This window comes from Lolium perenne, chromosome 6 (genome assembly GCF_019359855.2).
Source record: "Lolium perenne isolate Kyuss_39 chromosome 6, Kyuss_2.0, whole genome shotgun sequence".
In the NCBI taxonomy this organism is placed as follows: domain Eukaryota; kingdom Viridiplantae; phylum Streptophyta; class Magnoliopsida; order Poales; family Poaceae; genus Lolium; species Lolium perenne.
This window is the reverse complement of record NC_067249.2, coordinates 13,594,025-13,619,810: the sequence shown is the minus strand read 5'-3', so window position 1 is coordinate 13,619,810 and position 25,786 is coordinate 13,594,025. Positions and strand designations below refer to the sequence as shown.

Here is a 25,786-nt window from a genome sequence, read left to right as displayed (position 1 = left end):
CATCTATTGTTTGGTAGGTGGTATGTGCTAAGAATAGCTGAGGTTGTCTAAAATTTGCACAAAGACCACTGCATATAAAAATGAAACGAGATCCAGTCCACATGTACACAAAATAACCAATAAGGTCCCTGTAAATAGGGAAAAAAAAGCAATCGGGTCCCTAAAGAGGAACCCTGGCCGGAGCTCCCTCGCCCACGCCGGAGCTCGTCAGTGGCGGCCTTGACTGCGCTCTGCCGTGGCGGCGCTCGTCAGTGGCGGCGCTCGTCCGTTGTCCGTCGTTCGTCGCGGAACTCGGCCGTGGCGGCGCTCGGGCGTGACGGAGCTGTCCCTCGAGGAAGCACGGCGGCGCCGCTAGCGGCGCTCGGTCGCGAGGCGCTCGGCCGCGGCGGCGCTCGGCCGTGGCGGAGCTTTCCCCGAGGAAGCGCGGCGGCGCTGGGCGGCGGAGCTCGGCCGTGGCGGAGCCTCCTCGAGGAAGCGGCGGCGCAGCCCTCGCCGTGGCCATGGAGGCGCCGTCTGCGCCGTGGTGGAGCCGGCCCTCGCCGTGGCCATGGAGGCGCTCGTCTGCGAGGCCCTTGGCGGCGGCGCGAGGCTGTGGAGGCGGCGCGAGACCGCGGCGGCGCTATGGCTGTGGAGGCGGCGCGAGACCGCGGCGGCGCGCGAGGTTGTGGAGGCGATGAGGAGGAGGCGGTCGTGGATGGAATACGGGGGCAAATGGGCCTGCGGGGCTGTGACCCCTAGCTGGCTGCCTCGCGCACGCGGGCCGCGGTGGCTTTTTCCGTATGAGCTCAGCTCGGTTGAGTAGAGAAGCTCAATCTGAGCTTCGCTCTCGGGCAGTGCTAAGGCCTCTTTTTCGTATCATGTGGGCAGTGCCCAGTTGGCCCGAGCCGGTCTAACAAACAACATCTCTTGGAAAAAAGTGGGATGAGGTGAGAAAATCTGAGCTCCCCCAGTCTACCAAACAGGCCCCTAGTGTAGCTTGTACTATATGTTTTAACGTACTCTGTTCAAAAAAAAAAAAAGCAAGCCAAAGCTAGCTAACTAAGCAAGCAATCGAATTGATGGATGGATGGATTGTACATTCATGTGTACGTGGTATTCTGGCCTGCTGAGCGTGCATGCTCACTCGCGGGAGATGCGGCCGTCCCGCGCGACGGCAGATGGCTGGCCTGAATTGATCAACCCATTTAAAGCTTTTCTCTAATTTAAGCGGAGGACAGTTGGTAGTTCGTGAGGATGTTGTTAGCAATTTTATAGGAATCGGATAGATACCGCTCTTTTTATCTACTCTCTTCACTTATCCAGCCAGACGTGGGATAAATCATCTTGGATAGTAGACGTGAGGGGTATTATTGTCCATACTGAAAATGTGACACCAGGTTGCTCTTAATAGTAGAGATTAAGAAGAAGATGCCCAGTTAATTGCGGAAAACCGGGCGAAAACCGATACAACCCCACGTCCACATAGGCATCATGATAACCTCTCAACACACGTACGCAACCCTGACACACAAACAACACAACAGAGCTTGAGAAACCTGAACAAAAGACAACATGCGACACCAACACCACATAACGACTCAAACGGTGAGGACAAGAAATCAAAGATCATTCATCAAGCACCTGAAGGCGCCTCTCCTATGGTGCCACACTTCTTGTCTTTGCGTCTCAATGGCTTCTCCTTCCGGATGCCCGTCCTAGGGCAATCACCCACCTTCTTGCTTTTTCCCTTGATTGTCATTCCCGTTAAGACACAAGCAATCGCCTTCCCAATTCCAGGATTAGCAGACTCCAAACTGCTGAGAATGTCGCAAAGCTCTTTTGCGAAGAGAGCATTCCCAAAGAACCATGCAGACGTTAGCTTGAAAACATTCAACCAAAAATTGACGGCACTCCCAAAGAACCATGCAGACGTTAGCTTGAAAACATTCAAGCTTCTACTGTGGCATAACCGAGTTTGATAGAACTTGTTCCTTTGAAAGATGGCTTCCGATTGCTCTTAAACTAGGGAGTCAAGAATTCACCCTCTTTCTGTCTGAAACAAACAAACAAAATACAATATACCAGGCCCACTTTTATCTGGACGGTGTTTGAAACTCACTTCGGTACCTTAAATTTGATAAACTGGAGCAAATTTTCTATCAGTTCACAGCTTATAGTAGTTTGAGTAGTCCAATACGGTATGAGTTAAGCCCAGTTTATTTTTACTCAATTATGACTTCAGGGTTGTAGATGATCGAATTATACTCTGATAGTATTTTCAATGCATAATTATATATAGCAGTATGTAACAATTTCCGTGGTAATTCACACATTTGGTAGGTCGCAGTTACGTTTATGAGCTTTTCTCTAGAGGATAGGGCGTCAAAAGATACATTATATTGTTTACATTGTTCATACTTGGTGTAATATCTGATACATATGCCATTTTTTTGTGTAGGCGAAGACCTCCAGCAAAATCATGACGCATTTTCTTTGGTTTCTTTCCTTGACGCGTCTCCTGCATTGGAAACTTTGGTATTAGAAGTAAGGCGCTGACGATTTTCATTCATTTCATCCTACAATGCTATCTGGTATGTATGGATCCATAAAATTGAATCATTTATCCATTTTGCAGCTACGCATGTTGAACGACTCAATTACATGTTCACAACTAAGGCACATGCATAAATATCCCCATGGCTGACTCGATCAAGATCATGGAGATCAGTTATATTAGCCGTTCAAAGAGCCTCATCGAACTTACAAGTTATAATATAAAGAATGTGGTGTCGCTTGAGAGTCTTACAGTGGACCTCATTCAACGCATCTAGGTGTTATCAAGGTGAGTGTAAAAGTTGTACTCCCATGACAACTGAGCTTGAGGCCGATAGTGAGCTCGACTATCAGAATATGCATTCAAATGAGTTTCCATCTAGAGTCGAACTAACTGTTCTAGAGACTTGCAGCCGAAGCTAGAAGATACGCAGTACTAGAGGAAGACCCCACATATCTGCTGCAATTTTTGGGCATTTGGCTTTTGGCCCATGGACCCTTATTAAATTCTGAAACTCACATGGCCCATTATAATAATCAGTGGCTGCACTAGTGGGGGCTGAAGTTTAGTCCCACATTGCTAGTTGGAAGAGAGTTGGAGTGGTATATAAGGTGGGCTGTTACTAGTCCTAGTAAGTGAGTGAAAAGAGAGAGAGCCCTCGCGCACTCCTCCTCCGCTGCCGCTCGCCTCGTCACGTCCCGACGCGCCGCGGGTTGCGGGAATCTCGCCGAGCCGAGCTTATCTTTTTGCTGTTTAGAATTTAGGAAATTAATTGTGTAATCAATTTTGAGTCATTAACGGACGCGTTACTCAGCCGTTTTGCCTTCCGGTTTTTCTGGATCGTGGCTGGCTGTGCCGACTCAGACGTGGGCTGCGCCCCACGACCTTCCCGAACCGCAGTACATAAGACCCTACGCAACCATAGCCGCCACAACTAGACGCATACGCGACTACCTGTTTCCAGTTCATTGCGCCGCCGCCTTCGTCTTCCTCATCCCGTCCGTCGGCGTGCACCGACTGCCCTGCCTCTCGTGAACCTGTACGGATGAGGGGCAATCAGGTTTTTGGGGAGCGCTCCGGTGCGACTACTAGCATCACGACGTCGTCATAGGACGACGAGTTCCTCCACACCGACAACTTCTTCCCGGACCTCAGCTACTTCTTCGACAACCTCAACATGGGCGACAACGACGCTGCTGCGAAGTATGTGATCTTGTCGTTTCTCGTTCAGCCTCTGTTAGAGTTTATTCTTCTAGTTTCTGTGATAGATGCGATCTGTTTGTCTTGTTTAGATGTGCTCTGTTCATCTATCTTATTAGTCTGCACGATTAGTTTATTTGTTGTTTTCATGGTCATAATTTATCATTTATTTGTACGGATTATTTTATATGGATATTTGCTTATATTTTCAACAATATCATCATAATTGTGTATTGCCATTTTTTAATATTAAGTTAACTATGCTTAATTTTTTAATTAATATTTTAAGGTTGTGACAGAATGTGCGATGAATTTAATTTAGTTTTAATGGACCTTGCTTTGTTTCCGAACTATTAGACACAGGTTTATTATGTTCTGCTTTTTATAGTATGGCATGCTGGTCCGTTGACAGAGATAAGCTGACAATATATGTTTATTTTACTGGGTGCAAAGATTAGGAGCTTAATCCGCTCAGACTAGCTAGCTATCTCATGAGTGAGTCGCCTTCGCCACTCCACGATAGCACCACCACCATGCCGCCCTCAACACTGCGCAACGCGGAAGGTCCATCTCACTGCCCGCAAACTACCCATGAGACCAGGAACCAAGCAGGCTGACACATCCGTCGTGCTGTCATGGCGGGCCACGCCGCTCGGTGCGCGACCAGCACGGAGCATGACGGCATCCATTGATGCGTCACAAGCTCGGGCGATGGTGCATCATCGCGGAGGGCTACTACTCGTCGTGCTACTCTACTGCAACTCCTTTCTGGACGTTCTCCTCGTCGCCACCACCCTTGGGCTTCCAGCCCTTCCTCTCAGGAATGCTGTTCATGACGCTCATGCTCGCTGGACCAGCAGCGCAAGTGAGCTTGGCCTTCTACATTGAAATGTTCACTTGCAAGGAATGTTACACTTGTTTCAACTTTCGAAACGTGCTAGTGTAGCAGCAGAATGATGGAAACAATGCTTAATCTGCCGCTCATCAAATATGAGTACGAGATAAGAAAACCAAATGCAAAAGCTAACGTCCATCAATCTGTGCTGTCCGGGAGATGAATGGTGAACATTTGTCAATCTTTGATCCAAATTATTACTCTCTCTATTTCAAAATAATCATCAGCTTCTTTGTACGCCAAATCTTTATGGTTATTTTCGCAAAAAAAAATCTTTATGGTTATGCTCTTACGTACAATCACTGTTCTCCATCAAGCTTCACTACAGGAATGGACGCATACGCCGACGGCCAGCTGCCCTCGGCGTAGCCACGCCTGGCCCTCGGCGTAGGCTACGCCGACGGCAGCCCTCGGCGTATGGCGTCAGCGTTTAGGTCCCTCGGCATAGATAATATTGCCGTCGGCGTAGCCCGGCCCTCGGCGTAGCACGCTACGCCGACGGCAAAACCGTCGGCATACAAATTTTAAAAATTTGAATTTTCATTTTTCCAAAAAAAATTCAAAAAAAAAATCGAAAAAAAAATAATTTTTTATATGCCGAGGGCTTTGCCGTCGGCATAGAGTTTTAAATTTTTTCAAATTTTAATTTTTTTACACCATTTTTTTTCTTTTTTTTACTTGTTTATCTTTCACCCATACACTTTTAACTCTAAGTACACTTAATCCTAGGTCAAATTACAATCATGGTTAAACTTCCTAGCCGGTCACCCATCCTCACACTACTCCAACCTCAGCACGCTTAACTTCTTGGTTCCATTCGGATGAGCTTCCCTTAAAGAATTGACACCTTACTGATAAAAATAGTCTATCAACCCTATTAACCCTTGGACTGTGATGTCACAACTCTTTATTTTTAAATTCCAAAAAATTACTTAAGTAAACAACAATGAATATATAAGTAACAATGAATAATAATATTGAATTCAAATAACAATAAAATGAATTTTTTTTTGGTTTTTTTCTATTTAATATGGAATAATTAATATCTTTAAATCGAAAAATCGAAATTCCACAAATAATATGTGTAAATCGATCAGAAAAATGAGAGGAATCTAAATATAACATCCATATCATCATTTGAACCTAAAAATTAGATTAATCCAAATATGACGTCCAGCTTGCCATCTGGCCAAAACGGCCCTCTCGGGAGATGCGAAATGGCCGTACCGGACGCGCTGGTGCACCTTCGCCAACATGCTAAACGAAAAAAAATTAGCACATAAAGTGATGTGTTATAGACCTAAAAAAATTTTTCGCGGAATTTATTGAGCGACGGAAAGTGTACCCCTAGTTCAAATCCGGTCAGTTTCCAGCGGATTCGGCGGGACACCGCAGGAAGCCGTAGGGATTTCCAGATAGCTAGCACGCACATATGGCATGTGATATGTGGTGCGGAGGCGGTGTCCTACCATCGGCCAAAAATGAAAAAACCATCGGCCATGGGTCGGATTGGAAATCCGCTTCCGGGGCATTGCTTCCCATCCCAGGGACCACGCACGTGCCAAATATGGCCTCGTTCCGACAAACTCTGCGGTGTCACGGACCGTTTCCTACTCGTTTTCCCTAAAAGTCATAGAACTCCGGACTTGATAGCCCTGTTTGTGAAGGGTGTTCCAAAATAACTGCCGTATCCCAATTCCGTCTTTTGGAGTGGTTACTAGGACACATAAAATGACGCCATGCGGCTCCGCGGGATTCTCTGACTTCGTTTAAATCGCCATCTGGCCAAAACGGGAATCCGATGACATATAAGAAAGTGTTTGAATTGTTACTATATTAACATGATATACATGATTCAAATATGCATGATTTTGACATAAACGGATAGAGGATGTTTTTCTGAACATTTTGATACCTTATACGCATTTTTCTGACATCATATGAATTAGTTATGATTTTTACAAAATTAGACAAATTTGACAAATAGTCTACGCCGAGGGTGGCCGTCGGCGTAGCCCTGTCTACGCCTAGGGCCAAACATATGCCGAGGGCTGCCTTCGGCGTAGACTTCGCTACGCCGACGGCAACGATACGCCGAGGGTGAGACTCGCTGGCTGGCTGTGCCGGGCCATACGCCGACGGCCCCGACATTTGGCTGTCGGCGTATGCCACGGCCCTCGGCGTACGTCGCCATTCCTGTAGTGAAGAAGACAGTCAACAATGCGGTGCATTATAACCAAGGAAAAAAATAGCGCGCTATAACAAAATAGCGTGGGTCTAAAAATACGCTATTAGCATGTTATAGCGTGCTATTAACGCGAATAGCGCGCTATAGCGCCGAAATAACGTAGCGTTGACTCTCCAGATATGCTATAGCATGCTATTAGCGTTGGAATAGCGCGCTATTTTTTTTCATGATTATAACCCTGTCACAGCTCGACGGCAAAGGCAGGAACCCACACACACAATGGCCTCTCACGCTAACTCTTGGCTTGGTCATGGCCCATAGGAAATAGGCCCAGTTGCAGAATCTGTCGGCACATCTGCTATTGGCCTGACACCACCCTACCACCTTGGACCCTGCTTGCATTTGTGTCGGACGGAGGACGTACCGTAGAGAGCATATGCATCATAGGATCTACGACCCCTTTTTGTGTCATCTCTGTTACAAAACCGCGCAAATAAAAGTAGATCAAACGAAGAACAAGAACACAGATTTTTACGTGGAAAATCCAAACCGAAAAAACCACGGAACGCACAGCGGCGTATCACTATAATTGGAGGAGTATTATAATACACGAGACGACAGACCCTCTACGTGCTATCAATATGGTGTATCTCTCTCTCATCTATTCTATGACTACCTTGGACTATATATCGGGCAAATAACTCTCCTTCTTGGCAGACATTAAATAGAGTTGTACTATGCTACGACTAGCACGTTTGGCATGCCATAGTCCGTTAGGACTCCTTCCATAGTACAACAGGTAAATGGATTTCGGGTCATATTCAACAATCTCCACCTTGAGCCGAAATCTCTTACTAACAGTCATAGATAGCATTCAACTCCTGAACTAAAGCCATCATCACAAGTAAACCTTGTGCCTTGAAACGTCCATAGGACTAATAAACTTCTCATGAAGTCACATTAAGCAAATTAATCTTGGGTCCTCAAAGAAAACTGAAACTGCTCAATCATCAAATGACATAAGTCATCATATCTCCTGGGGTGCCTAAGCGAGCGCATAGCTCGTGGTGCAACATCTTGGTACACATAACATTGTGAAGAACTCATCTCATGGAATCTAAACGTGCATGCTACAAACCTGAAAGCACAAACCTCGACAAACATACTCATGCAAAAGCATCTGGTACGAATGACATCACGTACACAAAAACTACCGACTTAAAGGTTAATGAAAAATCCATGACATGGTCAAAATTGTCTCTGAAGAACAACTGTCGGATAAATGAACCTCAACATGCAATGGAGCTTCTCCTTCTTGCACCTCAAATAATCCTCATCACGAACTTAAGTAACAAAGCAAAATATTCACATGCATAACAGCAAAAACTCGGAGAGCAAAGAGTATAATGCTAGCTACCAACAGGTATAAAAATTACCTCCTCCATTTTTTTTGATAACTGAATTATGTTCTTCATATAATTGCAGCAACATAATCTAAACTTGCATCCACCATATCTCCTGACAGGTCACAATCCAACAAACTCCACCTTGAAGTGAAAACTGTTAAAAATGATGATCATACCAGCGGCAAATCATCAAACATAGGTGGCATAATAATCCTTTTCCTCCTCACTGTCCAAATAATAGCATGCTTATTTTCCAAACTATCCAGTGCATCCTCATAATCGGCTTGCGCCAACCAGCGCCCGCATTAACTTGCCACAGAGAAAACCTTTGTCACCATACAGCAGCGAAATATTCAAATTCATGGTAACCATGAGTAGATTAATCCGTGGCGCAAAATAGTACAAGTCCGAACGGAAAAATTCTTGCAGAACTAAATTTGCGGAGCAACAAACACAAAGTAGATAGCACCTGGTTTTATCTTTGGATGTGGACGTAAGAATTGGAGATCAAGAATCAATCTGCACTTCACCACGTGAATTAGGCTGGGAACCTGATCGCCTTTTGATGCCTCACCTGGGAACTTGATCCGTGTGATCACGATGTAGAGCTTTATTGAGTAAATACGTCTGGCCGGACAGCTACATCAGAAACCGATTCTCTACAGAACCGATGGAAAGTAGCGCTGGATTGGAAATCGTCGCGGACAGGACTTGCACACGGCCGGAAAAATTGCAGGATGATGCTGGCGATCTCGGCGACTCATCATCAGTGAAGTCAGGAGAAAAGCTGGAGCTGAGATCTGACGAAGAGACGATCGGCAGAAGCGACACATCAGACGACCACGAAAATCTCCAAGATCCAATCTCACCATGAACCACAACCGTGACTCTGCTTCTATCGATCTTGGCAGAAGCTATTTAGATCGCACGAAAGCGGCGCACGCATAGAACGCCGACGAAAAATTGCCAACAGATCTCACAAACCACAACCGTAGCTCCGCCTTGATGTAGCTGCTTGATGTTGCAAAACGCTATGCTTGATCCAAAACAACGCGGTGTTGCCCCGGGAGCAAAACGGAGAAATCTCCCGGGACAGCGGATCGATCTTGAAAACTTGTGCTCTGATACCACTTATTATAAAATCGTGTAAATAAAACTAGATCAAACGAACAAGAACACAAATTTTTACGTGGAAAATCCAAACGGAAAAAAACCACTGAACGCACGGCGGCATATCACTATAATTGGAGGAGTATTACAATACACGAGAGGACAGACCCTCTACGTGCTATCAATATGGTGTACTATGACTACCTTGGACTATATATAGGGCCAAACAACTCTCTTTCTTAGCGGACACGAAATAAAGTTGTAGATGTGCTACGTCTAGCACGGTTGGCACGCCGTAGTCCGTTAGTACTCCTTCCATAGTACAACAGGTAAATAGATTTCATGTCATATTCAACAATCTCCAAGAACGTTCCATCCAACTCATGCTCCGATGGAACACTCTCATGACTGAAGTCGGAGAAGGCAACATCGTCGATGATACTCGCTGGTGATATAAGTGTCGGCTGGTAATCCCACAGATTTTCCGGAGTAAGAATTTTCCGTTTGTATTCGGTTTTCAGCGAGCTCATAGCCACCAGCCTGGTGCCGCTGCCACCGACTTCTTTGTCTTCCCCTGCAGCCTTATTGAGGTTGTATAAGTAGGCACCACTAAAGCTAAAATTGGCGAAGAGAAGGCCATCTCCACATTCCCAGCCACCCAACAAGTTATCATCCCATGGAGAGTTTTCATTGACTAAAATCACTAGTAGAAAACAGGCATATAGTCCCGGTGCGTTTGGATCTTTAGTTCCTGTTTTGCAACCGGGACTAGACCTTCGAGACAAAGACCCTCCCTTTACTCCTGGTTGTAATACAAATCGGGACTAGGCCCCGCCACGTGGGTGGCTAACGTGCATCGAGACGAAGGACCTTTAGTCCCGGTTTGTAACATGAACCGGACTGAAGGCTATTTCGTTAAAAAAAATATTCATTTGGTTTTCTAATTATTTTCTATTATTTTCATAATTTCTAGTATTTCAGTTATTGGCCAAGTTTAGTCTCTAACTACACTTAATCTCTAATCAAATTACTTACCTGTGTGGTCAAACTTCTTGCTCGGTCACCCATCCTCCCACTACTCCAGCACTAGGATGTTTTACTTCTGAGTTTCTTCCCGTCCCGCTTTCAAGTGCTTCGCGTGCATGTTATTGATACTAGCATCATATCAATCATATTAACATGTTGGTCGATTCACACTTATTTATTGTTTGAATATCAAATAATTGTTTTAATAAACAAAAATAATAATGTAATAATAATCTTGAATAAATAAATAAATATTAACTTTTTAATTTGTATTATAATTAATTTATTTAATTTTACAAAACTAAAAAAAAGCGATCCAGGGGGAGGTGGAGGTGCGTATGGAGACAAAAAAAATCTAGAAATCCTTTAGTCCCGGTTGGTAAGGCGCACCGGGACTAAAGGGTAATACCAACCGGGACTAAAGGCTTTTGCCTTGGAGGCAGCCTATCGTCACCCCTTTAGTCTCGGTTCGTAATACCAACCAGGACTAAAGGTTATAAACTAACTGGGGCTAATGGCTTTATAGGATGAACCAGAACCAATGCCTCCCATTAATTTCGGTTCATTTTTAAACTGGAACTAAAGCTCCCAGGGGTGCTTGACGGAAGTCTTGTTTTCTACTAGTAAATGTATAGCTGCTCCCACCGGTGATCTGTAGCGAGTAACCAGATCATGGTGTCTTGGCCCTTTCGCGTGTAGATGCACGGGTGGCCATGTAACTTCAACATCATGATTCGTGAGATATCATGCCCCTCCGGAGTGGCAATCATGGTCACAGACTCCTTGTCCACATCAAAAGCGAAAACCAATACGTCTTCCGAATTCTCAAATACATTGATTGCATACATAAGGAAGTAAATTTTGTCGTCGGTCGTGTGTAGGTTATGTTGACAATCCATATAGACATCGTATGAGAAGACCGTCCTCAGTTCTTGACCGCCGCTGCAGTCAATGATACAACCATAAACCTCATGCTATCGTCCTCAATCTCCTCACGTATGAGAGCCTTGTAGACCTCTTGCTTGATGGTCCATACCTAAACCCCGAGACAAATTGGCACACCTTCTGCTTGCCAGGGGACAACAACTGCAAGGATAAGCATGCCTCCTCCTTTATCACCGGGTTAGAGACAATGACGTTGATGCACGACTATCCGGCTATCCCTCACCAGGGTAGCAGACACGAGGACTAACCCACTACGTACGTGCTTGCGTACCAGCTGCGGTGCTCCGCGATGAGCCGATGACTGTTAGACTTCCGCCGTACAACACACGTGCCAAGCTAGCTAAGAGCATATCTAACAAAGCCCAACAAACAAACTTAAAACACCGAGTTCAGTTCACCGAACTCGTGTTTACGGGTCGAAAAATCGATGGCGCAGAATAGAGCCCGTAAGGTTTTGGTTTACAGGCTCTGTTCTGTGCCAGCGACATCTGAACCCGTAAAAGTTGGATTTTCATAGAATTTATATGCAACATGGTATAAACATGAACATACAATAATCGATCACAATTAATCAAATAATCATCAAAACTATTACAATAGATAAACAAATGTCTCAACCAAACTACTACAGTTTTGAAATAATAAAACAAATGAACAAATGTCTCAAGCAAATTACAATAGTTTTCAAACAATCAAACAAATGAACAAATGTCTCAACAATGATACCTCTCACACTTAAATGAATGCGCGACGACCATGTCGCTGCCAGTGGTGTATTTTGAGATCATAAACAAGCTGGGCATGGGTATAGCATTCTCAATCCGCCGATGTGTTTCAAGGAAATCTTCAATGCGATCGGGATTCCATTGGGGTTGAACTCGGGTGCCAACGTTGTCGTAGAAGCAGGGCAGGCTTAACCCTCTTTCATCCTCGATGATCATATTGTGAAGAATTACACAACATGTCATGATGTTCACAAGGTTTTTTTGTCCCAAAACTGAGCTGAACCCCGAATAATGGCAACCTTGCTTACAAAACACTGAAAGCTCTCTCAATATCCTTGTAAGTTGCTTCTTGAGCTTTGGCAAATTCAGCTTCTATTTTGTCTTGGGATCCTTCACAGACTTCACAAAAGTTGCCCAATCCGGATAGATGCCATCTGCTAGATAGTATCCTATTGTATATTCATTGTTCATGACCTTCTAATTGCAAGTGGGTGCATTCCCATTTGCTAGTTTCGCAAATAAAGTGGATCTTTGCATCACGTTGATGTCATTGAGTGTTCCAGGCAAACCAAAAAAACAATGCCAAATCCACAAATCTTGTGATGCGACGGCAAACCAAAAAGTACAATGGTAGCATCTTTGCTCTTCCCACAATATTGTCCATGCCATGCCTTGGGACAGTTCTTCCACGTCCAATGTATACAATCATGACTACCAAGCATTCTAGGCCAACCTCTTTTCTCATTTATCTCAATCAATTTTTTTGTGTCATCCTCATTGAGAGCTCGAAGATAGGTTGGCCTAAACAACTTGATAATCATGCGAGCAAACCTACGCACGGACTCCGTGGTTGTATCTTCACCAATTCGAAGATACTCATCGGTGTAATCCGCAGGGATGCCATACACAATCATCATCATGGCAGCCGCGATTTTTTGAAAGGGGCTGAAACCCATCACGCCGATAGCATTTCGACGTTGCTTGAAGTAATTTGAGTTGGCTTCGCAGGCCTTCACGATTTTGACGAACAAACTACAGCACATGTGATACCTCGTACAAAATAGAGGAGGCGATTCCATCAGTTGCTCGTGGCTGAGGAGGCGATTCCGTTGGATGTGGTTCCGGCCACTCACCGAGCCGCGCCTCTGATTCAGCTGTTGCGCGCGATCCTCCAGCTCCTTGACGGAGAGAGGGAGGATGGTGGCCTCCACCTCATCGTCCTGGAGCAGCTCGTAGAGGTCAGAATCGTCCAAGCTCGACAAATAAGACAGATCGACGTCGATGAACTCGTCGGCGGAGCTCATCCTCGACCCGGCTGGCGCGGCGGCGTCGGCACCCGGAGCTGGGCGAGGAACCACGGGCGGGATGCGAGGCGACCTACGCTAGCTCCGGGATGCCGGGCTTGGCCGAATCGGGCGGTGCGACGGTCACGGCGGCGGAGTGTGTTGGCGGCACGGGGGAGGAGGGAGAGACTGAGCGGTTGTGTGAGGTGAAATTTCAGCGCGCCCTAGATATGGATCCACCGTTCGGTTCGCTCGTTCGCCCCCTACAAATACATGCATAATTGGATTTTTGGTCTCGGTCTGGAATTTTTTTCGGTTTTGCCTCATTTACGGTGACTGATCGGCGCCGTATTTCCGCCGAACCCGTAAACTAGCGGTTACTTTTCAATTTTAGACCTTTCAGGGCTCTGTTAGAGATGCTCTAAGCACCCAAGCACACAGCTTGAATAATTTCGGCTAGCTCAACTGGCATATCGGCCGGCCGGAAACGTACACCTCTGAAGCGATTGGACGAGCAAAGACAATCCTCGAAACACGATTTGGTTTTCCTCTGCCCGTGGGCTTCATCGGTATTTTTTGCTTTTTATTTATAGCGGCCAAAGGCTTTTGCTTGACACTTAAAAGGAAATACAAATCGACTCAACCTAGCATAGTGACTTGGATACGAACTAGTACTCCTAAGACTCATTGTAAACGGCAAAGTAGTCAAAATTCTAGGGGGAGAATTAGGCTATGAAAATCTTCGGGTAAAGCTGGAGCCGTGTAGCAGCATAGAGGATGCTATGGATATCATTTGGAAACTGTGGAAGGAACAAAACTTAAAGATTATTACTATGTGGTGGCTATGGTGGAGGGAACGAAACATAGTGAGAGAAGAAGAACTACCTACATCAGTTATTGATCAAGCTCACAATATAAAATGTACTTCAGCGGAGTTCTTGAGCTGTTACACCAAGGGAAATTCTCCTAGCAACCCGGGTGAGTGCAAATGGAGGCCACCCCCAGAAGGGGATATAAAATTCAATATTGGTGGAGCATATGTTGATAGAAAGGAAGTTGGGGTGTTGTGGCGAGGACGTCGGAGGGGGAAGTTGTTGCGGCGAGGGCGGGATGTTTTGGAGCAATTCATGATGCTTTCACGGCAGACTTAAGAGGTATGGAAGCAACATTTGATCTCGCTACAGAACTGGGTGTGATAAAGGTGGTTTTTGAAACTGATTCGCTTTTACTAGCTACGACGTTAAATAGCATGAAGCCAGATTTTTCTGGGCAGGCATCGGTCATTGAAGATCTAAAAATTCAATGACGTACATGGTTCTCCTCTTGTTCTATCAGGTTTAGTAGAAGGAGTACAAACAAATTTGCCCATGCACTTGCTCAATAGGGTATTAAATGTGATGTAAACTCTTTTTTGTCTGGGATTATGAGGTGCCCGTGTGCGCAAATAATGCTGTAATGGGCGATTTAGCCCAAAATGTTTCGTGATAAAATTATGTGCTGTAAAAAAAAGACTCATTGTATGGAAATAACTAACCGGTCTGTGCTAGGTACCGGACAAGTTCTGATTATTTCCAACAATCTGCCTCTAATCCGAACTTGCCATCTCATCGACTCGATTCAGCGCATGATTTGGACTACCAGCCCAAACGGTCGCATCTTCGCGTGCAACGTGTAATACTGGACGCACATCAGTCTTCACGTCGTTACTAATTTAACTGGTCACTGTCCCACTACATGCTAAGCTTCCCCATCGACGCATGCATATGACCCAACTCAACGACATAAAGAGAAGAAAAAACATGATACAGATTGACCTTGTCGCAGCTTCAGAACAACGCTGGCTCATCCTCATCGCACGCCATGTTGAGATTCACCATCACCTTCTCCTTCCTTGGTTTAGGACACTCCCGCGCATTGTCCATAGATTTTAAAATTATAGCATCTAACTGTCGATCTATCGCAGGGGCGTCCTCGCTCCTTCGCCAACCATTGCGACCTGGTCAACATAAGTTGCTCATCACCTTTCTCTTTAACGGAACCTCGTAGACGTTCTTCGTGAGCCTTCAGCCTCCCAGTAACTTCCTCTATGGTCATCGTCCTGAGATTGCCAAATTGTTCTGTTGCGGATGGCACGCCTCGATAAACTTGCCGGCACGCCTCGATAAACTTGCCGGCACGCCTCGAAGAAATTTGCCAAATCGTCCTCGAGAAACTTGGCCGGCACGCCTCAAAGAAATTTCATGACAGAGTTTGAATCCTAACTTTTCACCGAGCAGACGTATGTCATTGGTGATGGTTGTCATCCTCAGAGCAAAGTCGCCAATTGATTGAGTGTCCTTCATATGAAGCCTATTGATCGGACTTGAGTGCTTGCACCCTCACCTCCTTGATGTGATCATCTCCCAACCGATTTGTCTTAATCGCCTCCCAACCTTCCGCGGACATCTTCTTCTCAGCGATCAAGGGAATCAAATCTTCTAGGACACCTTGATTTTGTTTTAGATAAAGGGAATATATTAATATCACGAAGATACCAATTACACCCAACCTCTGCAACAACGCAGTGCCCTAATTGCAACATGGATGCACACAACAAAAAAAGAAGGAAGAATTACGAAAAAGAAAAGTCCCGCTACAGTGATCTATTCCTTGTAGCAGCTGACCAAACACCACCAAGATAACACCAGAAATCAATCTTCTCCAAAAATAGTGCCTCCAAGAAGGGAACGGTGCACAAGCGCCGTCGCCGCGCAGATCATAGATCATAGGTTTTGACCTTGGAGAAGGTCCGCTCTCTCAAAAACAATGCCTTCAACAAGGCCATTGACAGGCTCAACCAATTAAGGCCACACCTTGGGTTTCACCCCGAAGATTAGACACTGAAGTTCTCCTGTGCTGCCGCCCCCCACTTGCCGATGCCACTGATCCAAGTCACAAATCACCAAGCCAATCCTACATCTCCACCCTCCACCAGGACTCGAACCCTCATTACTTGTCTACAGATCTTGGCTTCCATGCCATTTTCCACTACTGACATCACCATGGTACTACAACATGTTCCACGATGGCAACAGACTACAAAGCTTCGCATCGCTCCCTCTGAAACCAAACGGTCAGAACAAACATGGTTGTGCGCGACCGAATCTCATCCGATCCGGCAATCTCCGGGCATGAGTTGTCCAGTTGTGTTCGCCGGCGGAGCCTTCCAGAACACGACACTTCGTCCAGATCAATGAAGACATGCATCAAACAGATCTCCGCCTTGGCTTGAGAGAGACCTTAGGACTAGCTCCTTTTTGAAAGCCGAGCCAGTAGCCCCCATGCCACCCGCCGGTAACCTTCAGGATCCGCTGCTCCCAAGTGAAATAACGAAACAAGGAAAGACAATGCCTTTAACAAGGTAACGACGCCAAACGAGGACGCCATCGTCTGCCAAGACCAAAGTCGAGGCACGGTTTTCACCGGCTGCCACGTCAACCCGAACTCTTCGGCGGGACCACCCGGTCGACCACCTTCGACGGAGAAGGATGCCATCACCACCATGCCGGGGACAGTCGACCACCTCGTATCGTGAGCATAGCCAGGGAGACCTGTGCGAGCGGCCGACGAGGGACAAGAAACAGCAAGCACCATTCCTACAGCCCAACTAAGCCCTTCTGGGCCTAGATCGGGGCCTGGAGCCGCCGCCTGCTGCCGTAGAGTAACTCCGGCCGCCGCCAGCCACGACACCACCGTCGACATCGGCCAGGTGTAGGCGCCGCCGCCAAAACGAGATCGTGCCCCCGCGATGGGTCGCCGTCGAGGTAACCGCCGCCGCCGCCACGCCACCAGAGCTTTGCCCGTCGACACTCAGGGCGGCGGCGACGGGAGGGGAGGTTGAGGAGGGGGTCGAAGAAGGGGAGGGTGGCGGCCGCCCAGCGCGGCGCGGCGCCATCACGCGGGTGCGGGAAGTTGCAGGTCGCGGGTGTGGGAGGTCGTGGGTGCGATAGTTGCAGCTCGCGGGTGCGGGAGGTCAGGGACACCTTGATAGATGGCCGTCTAAGATCTCTGATTCATCGTCTCGTCGACGGTCTTGCCATTTTCCGGCTCCATCGCGTTCCAGATTTTTGCACCGCGCACCCTTTCATCTTGATCGTCCAAATCGAGTAGTTGCTCTTCATCAGCATTGGAACTTGGCCAAACATGATACCTCCGGCTGCAGCCATGATCTTGGTCTTCGCTCCTCCCGACGACGTCGAACCTGACGGCTCTGATACCAATTATTAGACTTATGCCGCACAACACACGTGCCAAAAGCTAGGTAAGCACCCAAGCACACAGCTTGATCGATTTCAGCCGATTGGACGAGCAAAGACAATCCACGAAACACGATTTGGTTTTCCTCTGCCCTTGGGCTTCATCAGTATTTTTTTGCTTTTTATTTATAGCAGCCAAAGGCGGTTGCTTAACACGTAAAAGGAAACAGAAACCGACTCAACCTAGCATATTGAGTTACTGACTTGGATACAAACTACTACTCTAGGTATGGGAATAACCAACCGGTCTACACTAGGTACCGGACAAGTTTTGATTATTTCCATCCATGACAGTGTGTTTCATGACGAACGTGGGATCGGCAACGTGGAAGGAGAAGGTCGTGATGTCGGTGTGTGGCATTGGAGGCACCACATGCAGGAGGAGCTCCAGGGGCGCGCGTCGGTGACGAAGCCAGAATTGCGGGCTCGTGAGGAGGTGGTGGAAACGCTTGGAGAGCACGGTGCAGCGCACGGCGGCGCAGGCCGGCAGACGGGCGAGGATCTCGTCCACCACGAACTTGTCTCCGAGGACGACTGCCTTCTCCTCAGTTGCTCCGGACGCCATATTTGCTGCAACAACCGTGCCCCGACGGACAGGCCTTTAGATGATGCTCCTGTTAGGATGATCTCCACGTCACCGATTCCAACGGATCGGTAACAAGTCCTTGACCTCGTTCGCGCCCTGATCGGGGGCGTCCAACCCTCTTATGGTTGGTGGGCCCCTGTGACCTGCGCTATATAAAGAGGTGGGGGCCGGGGCACACGGTACGAGGTTCACCGCGCCGCCAGTCACCCCACCTACATTCCCTACCGATCTAGGGCTAGCGCAGTGCTCACGGGAAGCTCTGCCACCGCCGCCACCGCACGCTCACGCCACTCGCGCCGTCCCCATGGACAACGGCTCGAGCTCCTCCTCGAAGGGAGAAGGTTTGTCTCCCATACCTCTCTCGATCTCTCTCCGATCTTGCAGTATACATATAGATATAGTGTCTACCCGCACGGATGCTACTCTAGTTGATCTAGTAAAGTAAACATTGGTATCAGAGCGGCTTCTAGATGTAGATCTCGTGTTTATTTTTCGGGTAGAAAAGAAAGAAGAGAAATCCTAGATCCTCCCTGATGCAAAGAAAAGTACACCGGCCGAGGCCCTCGGGCTCGCCGGCACAGTTAGCGCCGCCGCAAGGCCGCGCCGCTCCTCTCGATCCCGATGCGCATCGGCATGCCGAGGCATCGGGAAGAAGAGCCACTCCACTTGCGCAAGCAAGGCGGGGCAAAGAAAAGAAGAGCCTTACCCGGCTTACCGTAGTACGCAACGTCGGCGGAAAAGGAGCCACCTCTGCGCCCTTTGACGGTGGTGCGCCCACTTTCGGGTGCACGCGCCGCCGGCAAAGGGGACAGGGGGGCTCGCCGCTAGCGTGTGCTGTTGCCTCCGTTCCTTGGCCGCGCGCGGGATCTGGTGGAGGAAAGAAAGAAAAGAAAAGAAGCGGGCGGCGCCGTCGACGAGCCTCTTGGGCGGCGCGGCTACGCGAGCCGCCGGAGAGCGCAGGCGGTGCGCGCGAGAAAGGGGCGGTGGGGCTGCCGAGCGAGCGCGAGGAGCCGCCGGGCGCGCCGTCGCAGCCGCCAGCGTGCTGCCGAAGCGGCGCTCGGTCGCTCGGCCGCCAGAGGAAAGTCTGAGAGGGGGAAAATGGCCTTAGGGTTAGGGTTTGGGCCGTTGGCCACCCTTTTATCGGCCGAAACAGAAGGGGGACCGTCGGATCGAATCCGGCGGCCAGAGAGGCCGCCGCGTGGGCACCGATGTGTGCGGGCAGCGTGGGCGCCGGCGGCAGCCGCGGGCAGCGTTAGCGGGCAGCGTTGGCAGGCCGCGTAGGCGCAGCGTGCCTGTGCGCCGCTCGGCCGCGTGGGCGCAGCGTCTGCTGCATGCCGCTCGGTGCGAGCAGGCCGCTTGGGCCGCGGGCCGCGTGCGCAGTAACAGTAACAGGCTGTTTTTACAGTTTTGCACAGTTTTTTGTTTAATTACAGAGGCTTTTTTTTAGGCAGTTTTGGGTCATTTTTGGCCAAAATTTTGTCTAGTTTTTTCTGAATAAATAGGACCAACGAAATATTTGTTCAGAAATTAAAAAGTAAAGGAAATGTCTCTGTAAAGTTCAAAGTTTAAAGTTTAAATTCATAGTTTCCGCTGCAAATAGTAAAAAGAAGCATTTTTTAAATGCAAAATGAAAAGTAGTTATTGTGACAATTATGGTTCTGTTATTTTTTGACCAACGTTATTAATGACATGACCATGTTTTGTTGCAATGATATGTGCATTTATCTCTATTTCTGCCCAACGGTGATATAGTTTTATTTGCATTAACAGTTGCATGTTTTAATTCGGACCAACGTTGGATTATAATTTGCAATTGTACTGTTCTCACTTCTTTGTGGTTTTCATGAGGGTTCTACTTGATGAGCTGCATCAAAGATGTTCCCACCCTTAGAGGGGATAACTACACGGAATGGAGGAAGAAGGTGGATTTCGCCTTCGTGTGTGCTGAGGTGGACTGGGTGGTTGACACACCGCAGCCCATCAAGCCTGCTGACCCCGTCAGAGCTGACGGGGATACTGATGATGCATGGGCTCAAAAGAAAAGGGACCATGCTCCTGTGGAGATGTCCTACGCCTTAGAGAACAGAAAGTGGCAGACTGCCAACAAAAAGTGCATGGCTTTCATAAAGAATACAATTGAGAACGCTATAGTGGGCTCAATTACAGAGTGTACTTCCGCTGGGGAGTACCTAGAAAAGATAAAGAGCCAGTTCACTGGTTCTTCAAAGACATATACAACCCAGCTGTTGAAGCAGCTGGTGACAGAAAAGTATACTGGAGGTGCACATGGCATCAGGGAGCACATCCTCAGGATGAGCAACATGGCTGCAAAGCTGAAGCCCATGGATGCCGACACAGAGCTGAAGCCTGCACTTCTGGTTCACTTGGTGATGGCTTCATTGCCACAACAGTTTGAAAACTTTGTCATCAATTACAACATGAGCCCTGAGAAATGGGACATTGAAAAGACCATTGCCATGTGTGTGCAAGAGGAGGATAGACTCAAGGCACAGAATGGAGGTACCATCAATTATGTGAAGGACAATAAGAAAAGGCCCTTCACACCAAGCAACAATGGTTCTCCTTCAAAGCAATATGGTAAAGCCCCAATGCAGCATCAGCAGAAGTTCCAGCCCAGGCCATTGCCAGTGAACAAAGATCAGTGTCTTCACTGTCAGAAGACTGGGCACTACAAGAAAGACTGCCCTGCTTTTCTGAAAGAACTAATGGCAAAGAAAGGTAACAATTTAGTTTCCTTTGTAAATGAATCCCTGTATACACAGTTTTCGAAATCTACTTGGTGGATTGATTCAGGTGCAACTGTTCATGTTGCAAATTCTTTACGGGGATTCCATTCGACGAGGACTACGAAAAGAGGCGAAGGATGCGTTGAAGTCGCGAATGGAATTCAAGCAGAAGTTGAAGCTGTTGGCGACGTCCTCTTGGAGCTAGCTGATGGCTTGACTATTACCTTAGAGATGTCTTATTTGTTCCTTCCATACATAGAAATTTAATAAGTGTATCGCGCTTAGATAAAGACAGTTATCAATGTTATTTTGGACATGGCAAATGTGCCATATGGTGTAATAATTCTTATGTTGGGGTTGCTATACTCCATGATGAGCTTTATTTATTGTCCTTGCGTGAAAAAGTAATGTCTGTGTGTAAAGTGAATGAACAAATATCCTCGTCGGAAACAGAAGGAAAGAAAAGAAAAAGAACTGATGAATCATCGAAATTATGGCACTGTCGCCTAGGCCATATTTCGAGGGGGAGAATAGAAAGACTCGTTAAAAATGATATTCTTCCTCCATTAGAATTCTCAGACATAGAATAGTGCATCGATTGCATTAAAGGAAAATTTGTAAAGCAAATTAAAAAGGGTGCAAATCGAAGCACAGCAACACTAGAAATAATTCACACCGATATATGTGGACCATTTCCGGTGAAAAGTGTGGATGGCTATGATTCGTTCATAACATTCACGGATGATTACTCCCGATATGGTTATATTTATCCAATAAAAGAAAGAACAGAAGCGTTGGATAAATTCAAAATATTCAAAGCTGAAGTTGAAAATCAGCATGATAAAAGAATAAAGATAGTCAGGTGCTGATCGTGGAGGGAGTACTACGGTCGACATACTCCATATGGCCAAGTCCCTGGACCTTTTGCAAGGTTCCTACAGAGACTCGGAATAGTCGCCCGACTCGATGCCGGGCGAACCTCAGCAGAATGGGGTAGCTGAAAGGCGCAACCGTACCCTTATGGATATGGTGCGCAGTATGATGAGCTATTCCACCCTACCATTGGGATTGTGGACTGAGGCGTTAAAAACCGCTATTCACATTCTAAACAGAGTACCAAGCAAATCGGTGCCCAAAACGCCGTATGAGCTATGGACAGGGAGAGTGCCTTCTCTAAACCACGAAAGTGTGGGGAGCCCTGCTGAGGCCAAAGTATTCAATCCAAATATCGCAAAGTTAGATACCAAAACAGTCAGTTGCCATTTTATTGGTTATCCTGAAAAGTCAAAAGGTTATCGTTTCTACTGTCCAGACAAATATACAAAGTTTGTGGAAACGAGACATGCTGTCTTCTTAGAGGACGAAATGATGAGGGGGAGCATGGTAGCTCGGAAAATTGATCTTGAGGAGAAGAGGGTGCATGCACCCAATCCGATGACTCAGGAGCCATTTTTTGCGCTACCATGTGCACCTGTACCGACGATCCCTGCGATTGTGGTGCAAGCGCCTGTTGTGACTCCACCCATGACAACGATGAGTGAAAATTCGGAACCTGTCCGTCAGGAGACGAATGAACCATTTGTTGAGCATGAAAGGGAGCAACAACGACCACCTCGAAGCTGAGCCACAAGTTGAGGAACAGAATGCTCAAGAGAATGTGGCCCCTAGAAGGTCTACAAGAGCTAGAAAATCAGCCATTTCGACTGATTACAAAGTTTACAACACGTAAAAGAGTTCATATGGAAGGTGATCCCACTTCATATGAAGAAGCCATGAGAAGCCCAGATTCATCAAAGTGGGTGGAGGCCATGGAAGACGAAATGAGATCGATGAGTACCAACAATGTTTGGGACTTAGAGAATATTCCTAAAGGAGCCAAAACAGTGGGCTGCAAATGGGTCTACAAAATAAAATATGACTCCAATGGGAATGTCGAAAAGTACAAAGCACGACTTGTGGCAAAAGGATTTACACAAAGAGAAGGGATAGATTACAATGAGACATTTTCTCCGGTCTCATGTAAGGATTCCTTCAGGATCATCATGGCACTAGTTGCACATTTTGATTTAGAGTTGCATCAAATGGATGTAAAGACGGCATTTCTAAACGGGGATTTAGAAGAAAATGTCTACATGAAACAACCCAAGGGTTTTATCATGGAAGGCAAGGAAGAAATGGGATGCCGCCTAAAGAAATCCATTTATGGATTAAAGCAAGCCTCCAGACAGTGGTATCTAAAGTTTAATGAAACAATTAAGAGATTTGGGTTTAAAGAAAATATTGAGGACAATTGCGTTTATGCAAAGTTTAAAAGTGGGAAATATATTTTCCTAATCTTGTATGTGGATGATATTCTGCTTGCCAGCAGTGATGTTAGTCTACTGCAAGAGACAAAGAAGTTCTTGTCCTCAAATTTTGATATGAAAGATCTTGGTGAAGCGTCATATGTTTTGGGCATAGAAATTCACCGAGATAGAAACAATGGAGTATTAGGACTATCGCAAAAGGCTTATTTAGAAAAGATTCTAAGTAAGTATAATATGCACAAGTGCAGTGCCACACCTGCCCCTATAGTCAAGGGCGACAGTTTTGGGAACCATCAAAGTCCCCAAAATCAATACGAGCTCGATCAAATGAAAGCGGTTCCATATGCTTCGGCTATTGGAAGCCTACAGTATGCACAAGTGTGCACTCGCCCTGACTTAGCATTTATCACCGGAGTACTCGGTAGATATCAAGAAAATCCAGGTTTCGAACACTGGAAAATGGTAAAGAAGGCATTGCGTTATGTGAAAGGCACAAAGAGTTACATGCTAACATACAGAAGATCTGATTCCTAGAAATAAGAGGGTATTCAGATGCAGATTTTGCGGGGGATAAAGATGATAGAAAATCCACATCTGGATATGTATTCACCCTCGCAGGGGGAGCTATTTCGTGGAGAAGCTCCAAACAGACCATAGTTGCATCATCCACGATGTATGCAGAATTTATAGCATGTTATGAAGCCACGGGGCAGGCATTATGGTTAAAGAAATTCATACCCGACTTGAAAGTGGTAGATTGTATTGACAAACCACTAAAGATGTACTGCGACAATGAGCCTGCAGTATTTTATGCTCACAACAACAAGTCGAGTAATGCTACGAAACCGATTGAGGTTAAGTATTATGTTGTGAAACACAAGGTCCAGGATCAAACAATAAGTCTCGAGCATATAAGGACAAAAGATATGCTTGCGGATCCGCTAACGAAAGGCTTACCACCCAGCGTGTTCAAGGAGCACGTAGCCGGCATGGGTTTAAGGGAAAGTCTTACCTATCCTGGATCATAAGAGGCCCAAAAGTAAAAGAATTTGTTTCAAAACAGAGAAGTGCATTGTGGCTGTCTGATTCTATCGGCAATAGAGCTGTGACGATGAAACATGCCCTATGAACTAATCCAATATGAAACGAATAAAGTGAAAGTATAAAGTTAAAAGAAAAGTTGAGATCAAGGGGGAGAATGTTAGGATGATCTCCACGTCACCGATTCCAACGGATCGGTAACAAGTCCTTGACCTCGTTCGCGCCCTGATCGGGGGCGTCCAACCCTCTTATGGTTGGTGGGCCCCTGTGACCTGCGCTATATAAAGAGGTGGGGGCCGGGGCACACGGTACGAGGTTCACCGCGCCGCCAGTCACCCCACCTACATTCCCTACCGATCTAGGGCTAGCGCAGTGCTCACGGGAAGCTCTGCCACCGCCGCCACCGCACGCTCACGCCACTCGCGCCGTCCCCATGGACAACGGCTCGAGCTCCTCCTCGAAGGGAGAAGGTTTGTCTCCCATACCTCTCTCGATCTCTCTCCGATCTTGCAGTATACATATAGATATAGTGTCTACCCGCACGGATGCTACTCTAGTTGATCTAGTAAAGTAAACAGCTCCCACCAACAGGAAAAAAAATCGATGATTGGGGTTGTCATTGTGCCGCGCAAAATCAAGAGGAGATATATAATGGGAAACAGGGAAATCTCGATCGGAGTTGTAGTCCATCTCGGACGTATTTTGATTCAGGTACGACTTGGATCAGCACAGGAGTACAAAATGAGCGCGGACGGAGTAAAAAGGCTCCTCGGCGACCAACTTGCAACTCGTGTCTGATCTGACGTCGTGTGCACGTAGGTTATGTAGTTCATGTCCGGGTAGATTCGTAGTTCAACTCCTAGTCGGACTATCGTCGGTCTCGCTTTGTATAGGTCGATCAAGAGTGCATAGTACTATACGTATAAATTAAGCTACGGCTAGGCCGTCAAACTTTGTACCGATTTGTGAGTTGAAAGCAATAAACGTGCGCGCGTGCGTTTGTGTGCTACTGCTAGCTTAGCTTAGTTTAGCTTGTTGAACTAGCTAGCACTCGACGGCAGAGGCTAGTTTCTTGAACCAATCGCGCAACGACACTACACCTCGAACAAGAAGGCGATTTTTCAATGGAGACGGCCGCTCGTGACATCGAGCGCCTGCCGGAGGAGCTCCTGGCGTCGGTGATTTCTCTCACGTCACCTCCCGACGCCCTGCTGCGCGGCCGCTGTCTCCCGGACATTCCGCGCCGTGGCCGACTCCGACGACGTCTGGTCCAAATTTCTGCCCTGCGACCTCCCGGAGATCGCCGTCACGGCGCCGTCCAAGAAGGCGCTCTTCAAATGCCTCTGTGATAAACCGACCCGTCTCCCCTGCAAACTCCTGGTACGTACAGATCCCCATGCATCTATCACCCCACAGCAGCTACTTAGAACTGCTTCTCTTTGCTCGTTTCAGACAGAATAGGCTTATTGACCGATCAACGTTTTCTTTCTGTAGAGCATG

At 47.0% G+C, this 25,786-nt stretch overlaps 1 protein-coding gene across 1 annotated transcript; it reads left to right on the top strand.

Annotated features, from left to right (window-relative positions):
- The first annotated feature begins 20,051 nt into the window (after positions 1–20,051).
- On the top strand, positions 20,052–21,206 carry LOC127310768 (uncharacterized). The gene is made up of 2 exons (XM_071822018.1): positions 20,052–20,931; positions 21,007–21,206. The coding sequence occupies exons 1-2, from the start codon at positions 20,052–20,054 to the stop codon at positions 21,204–21,206; spliced, it is 1,080 nt and encodes a 359-aa protein (XP_071678119.1).
- The last annotated feature ends 4,580 nt before the right edge of the window (positions 21,207–25,786 follow it).

Excerpts from the sequence above, each read along its gene's own strand:
- LOC127310768 (XM_071822018.1), top strand. The coding sequence starts at position 20,052 with ATGAGCTGCATCAAAGATGTTCCCACCCTTAGAGGGGATAACTACACG. Across the intron at positions 20,932-21,006 it reads AGAACTAATGGCAAAGAAAG|GTGCAACTGTTCATGTTGCA; the intron begins GTAACAATTTAG and ends GGATTGATTCAG.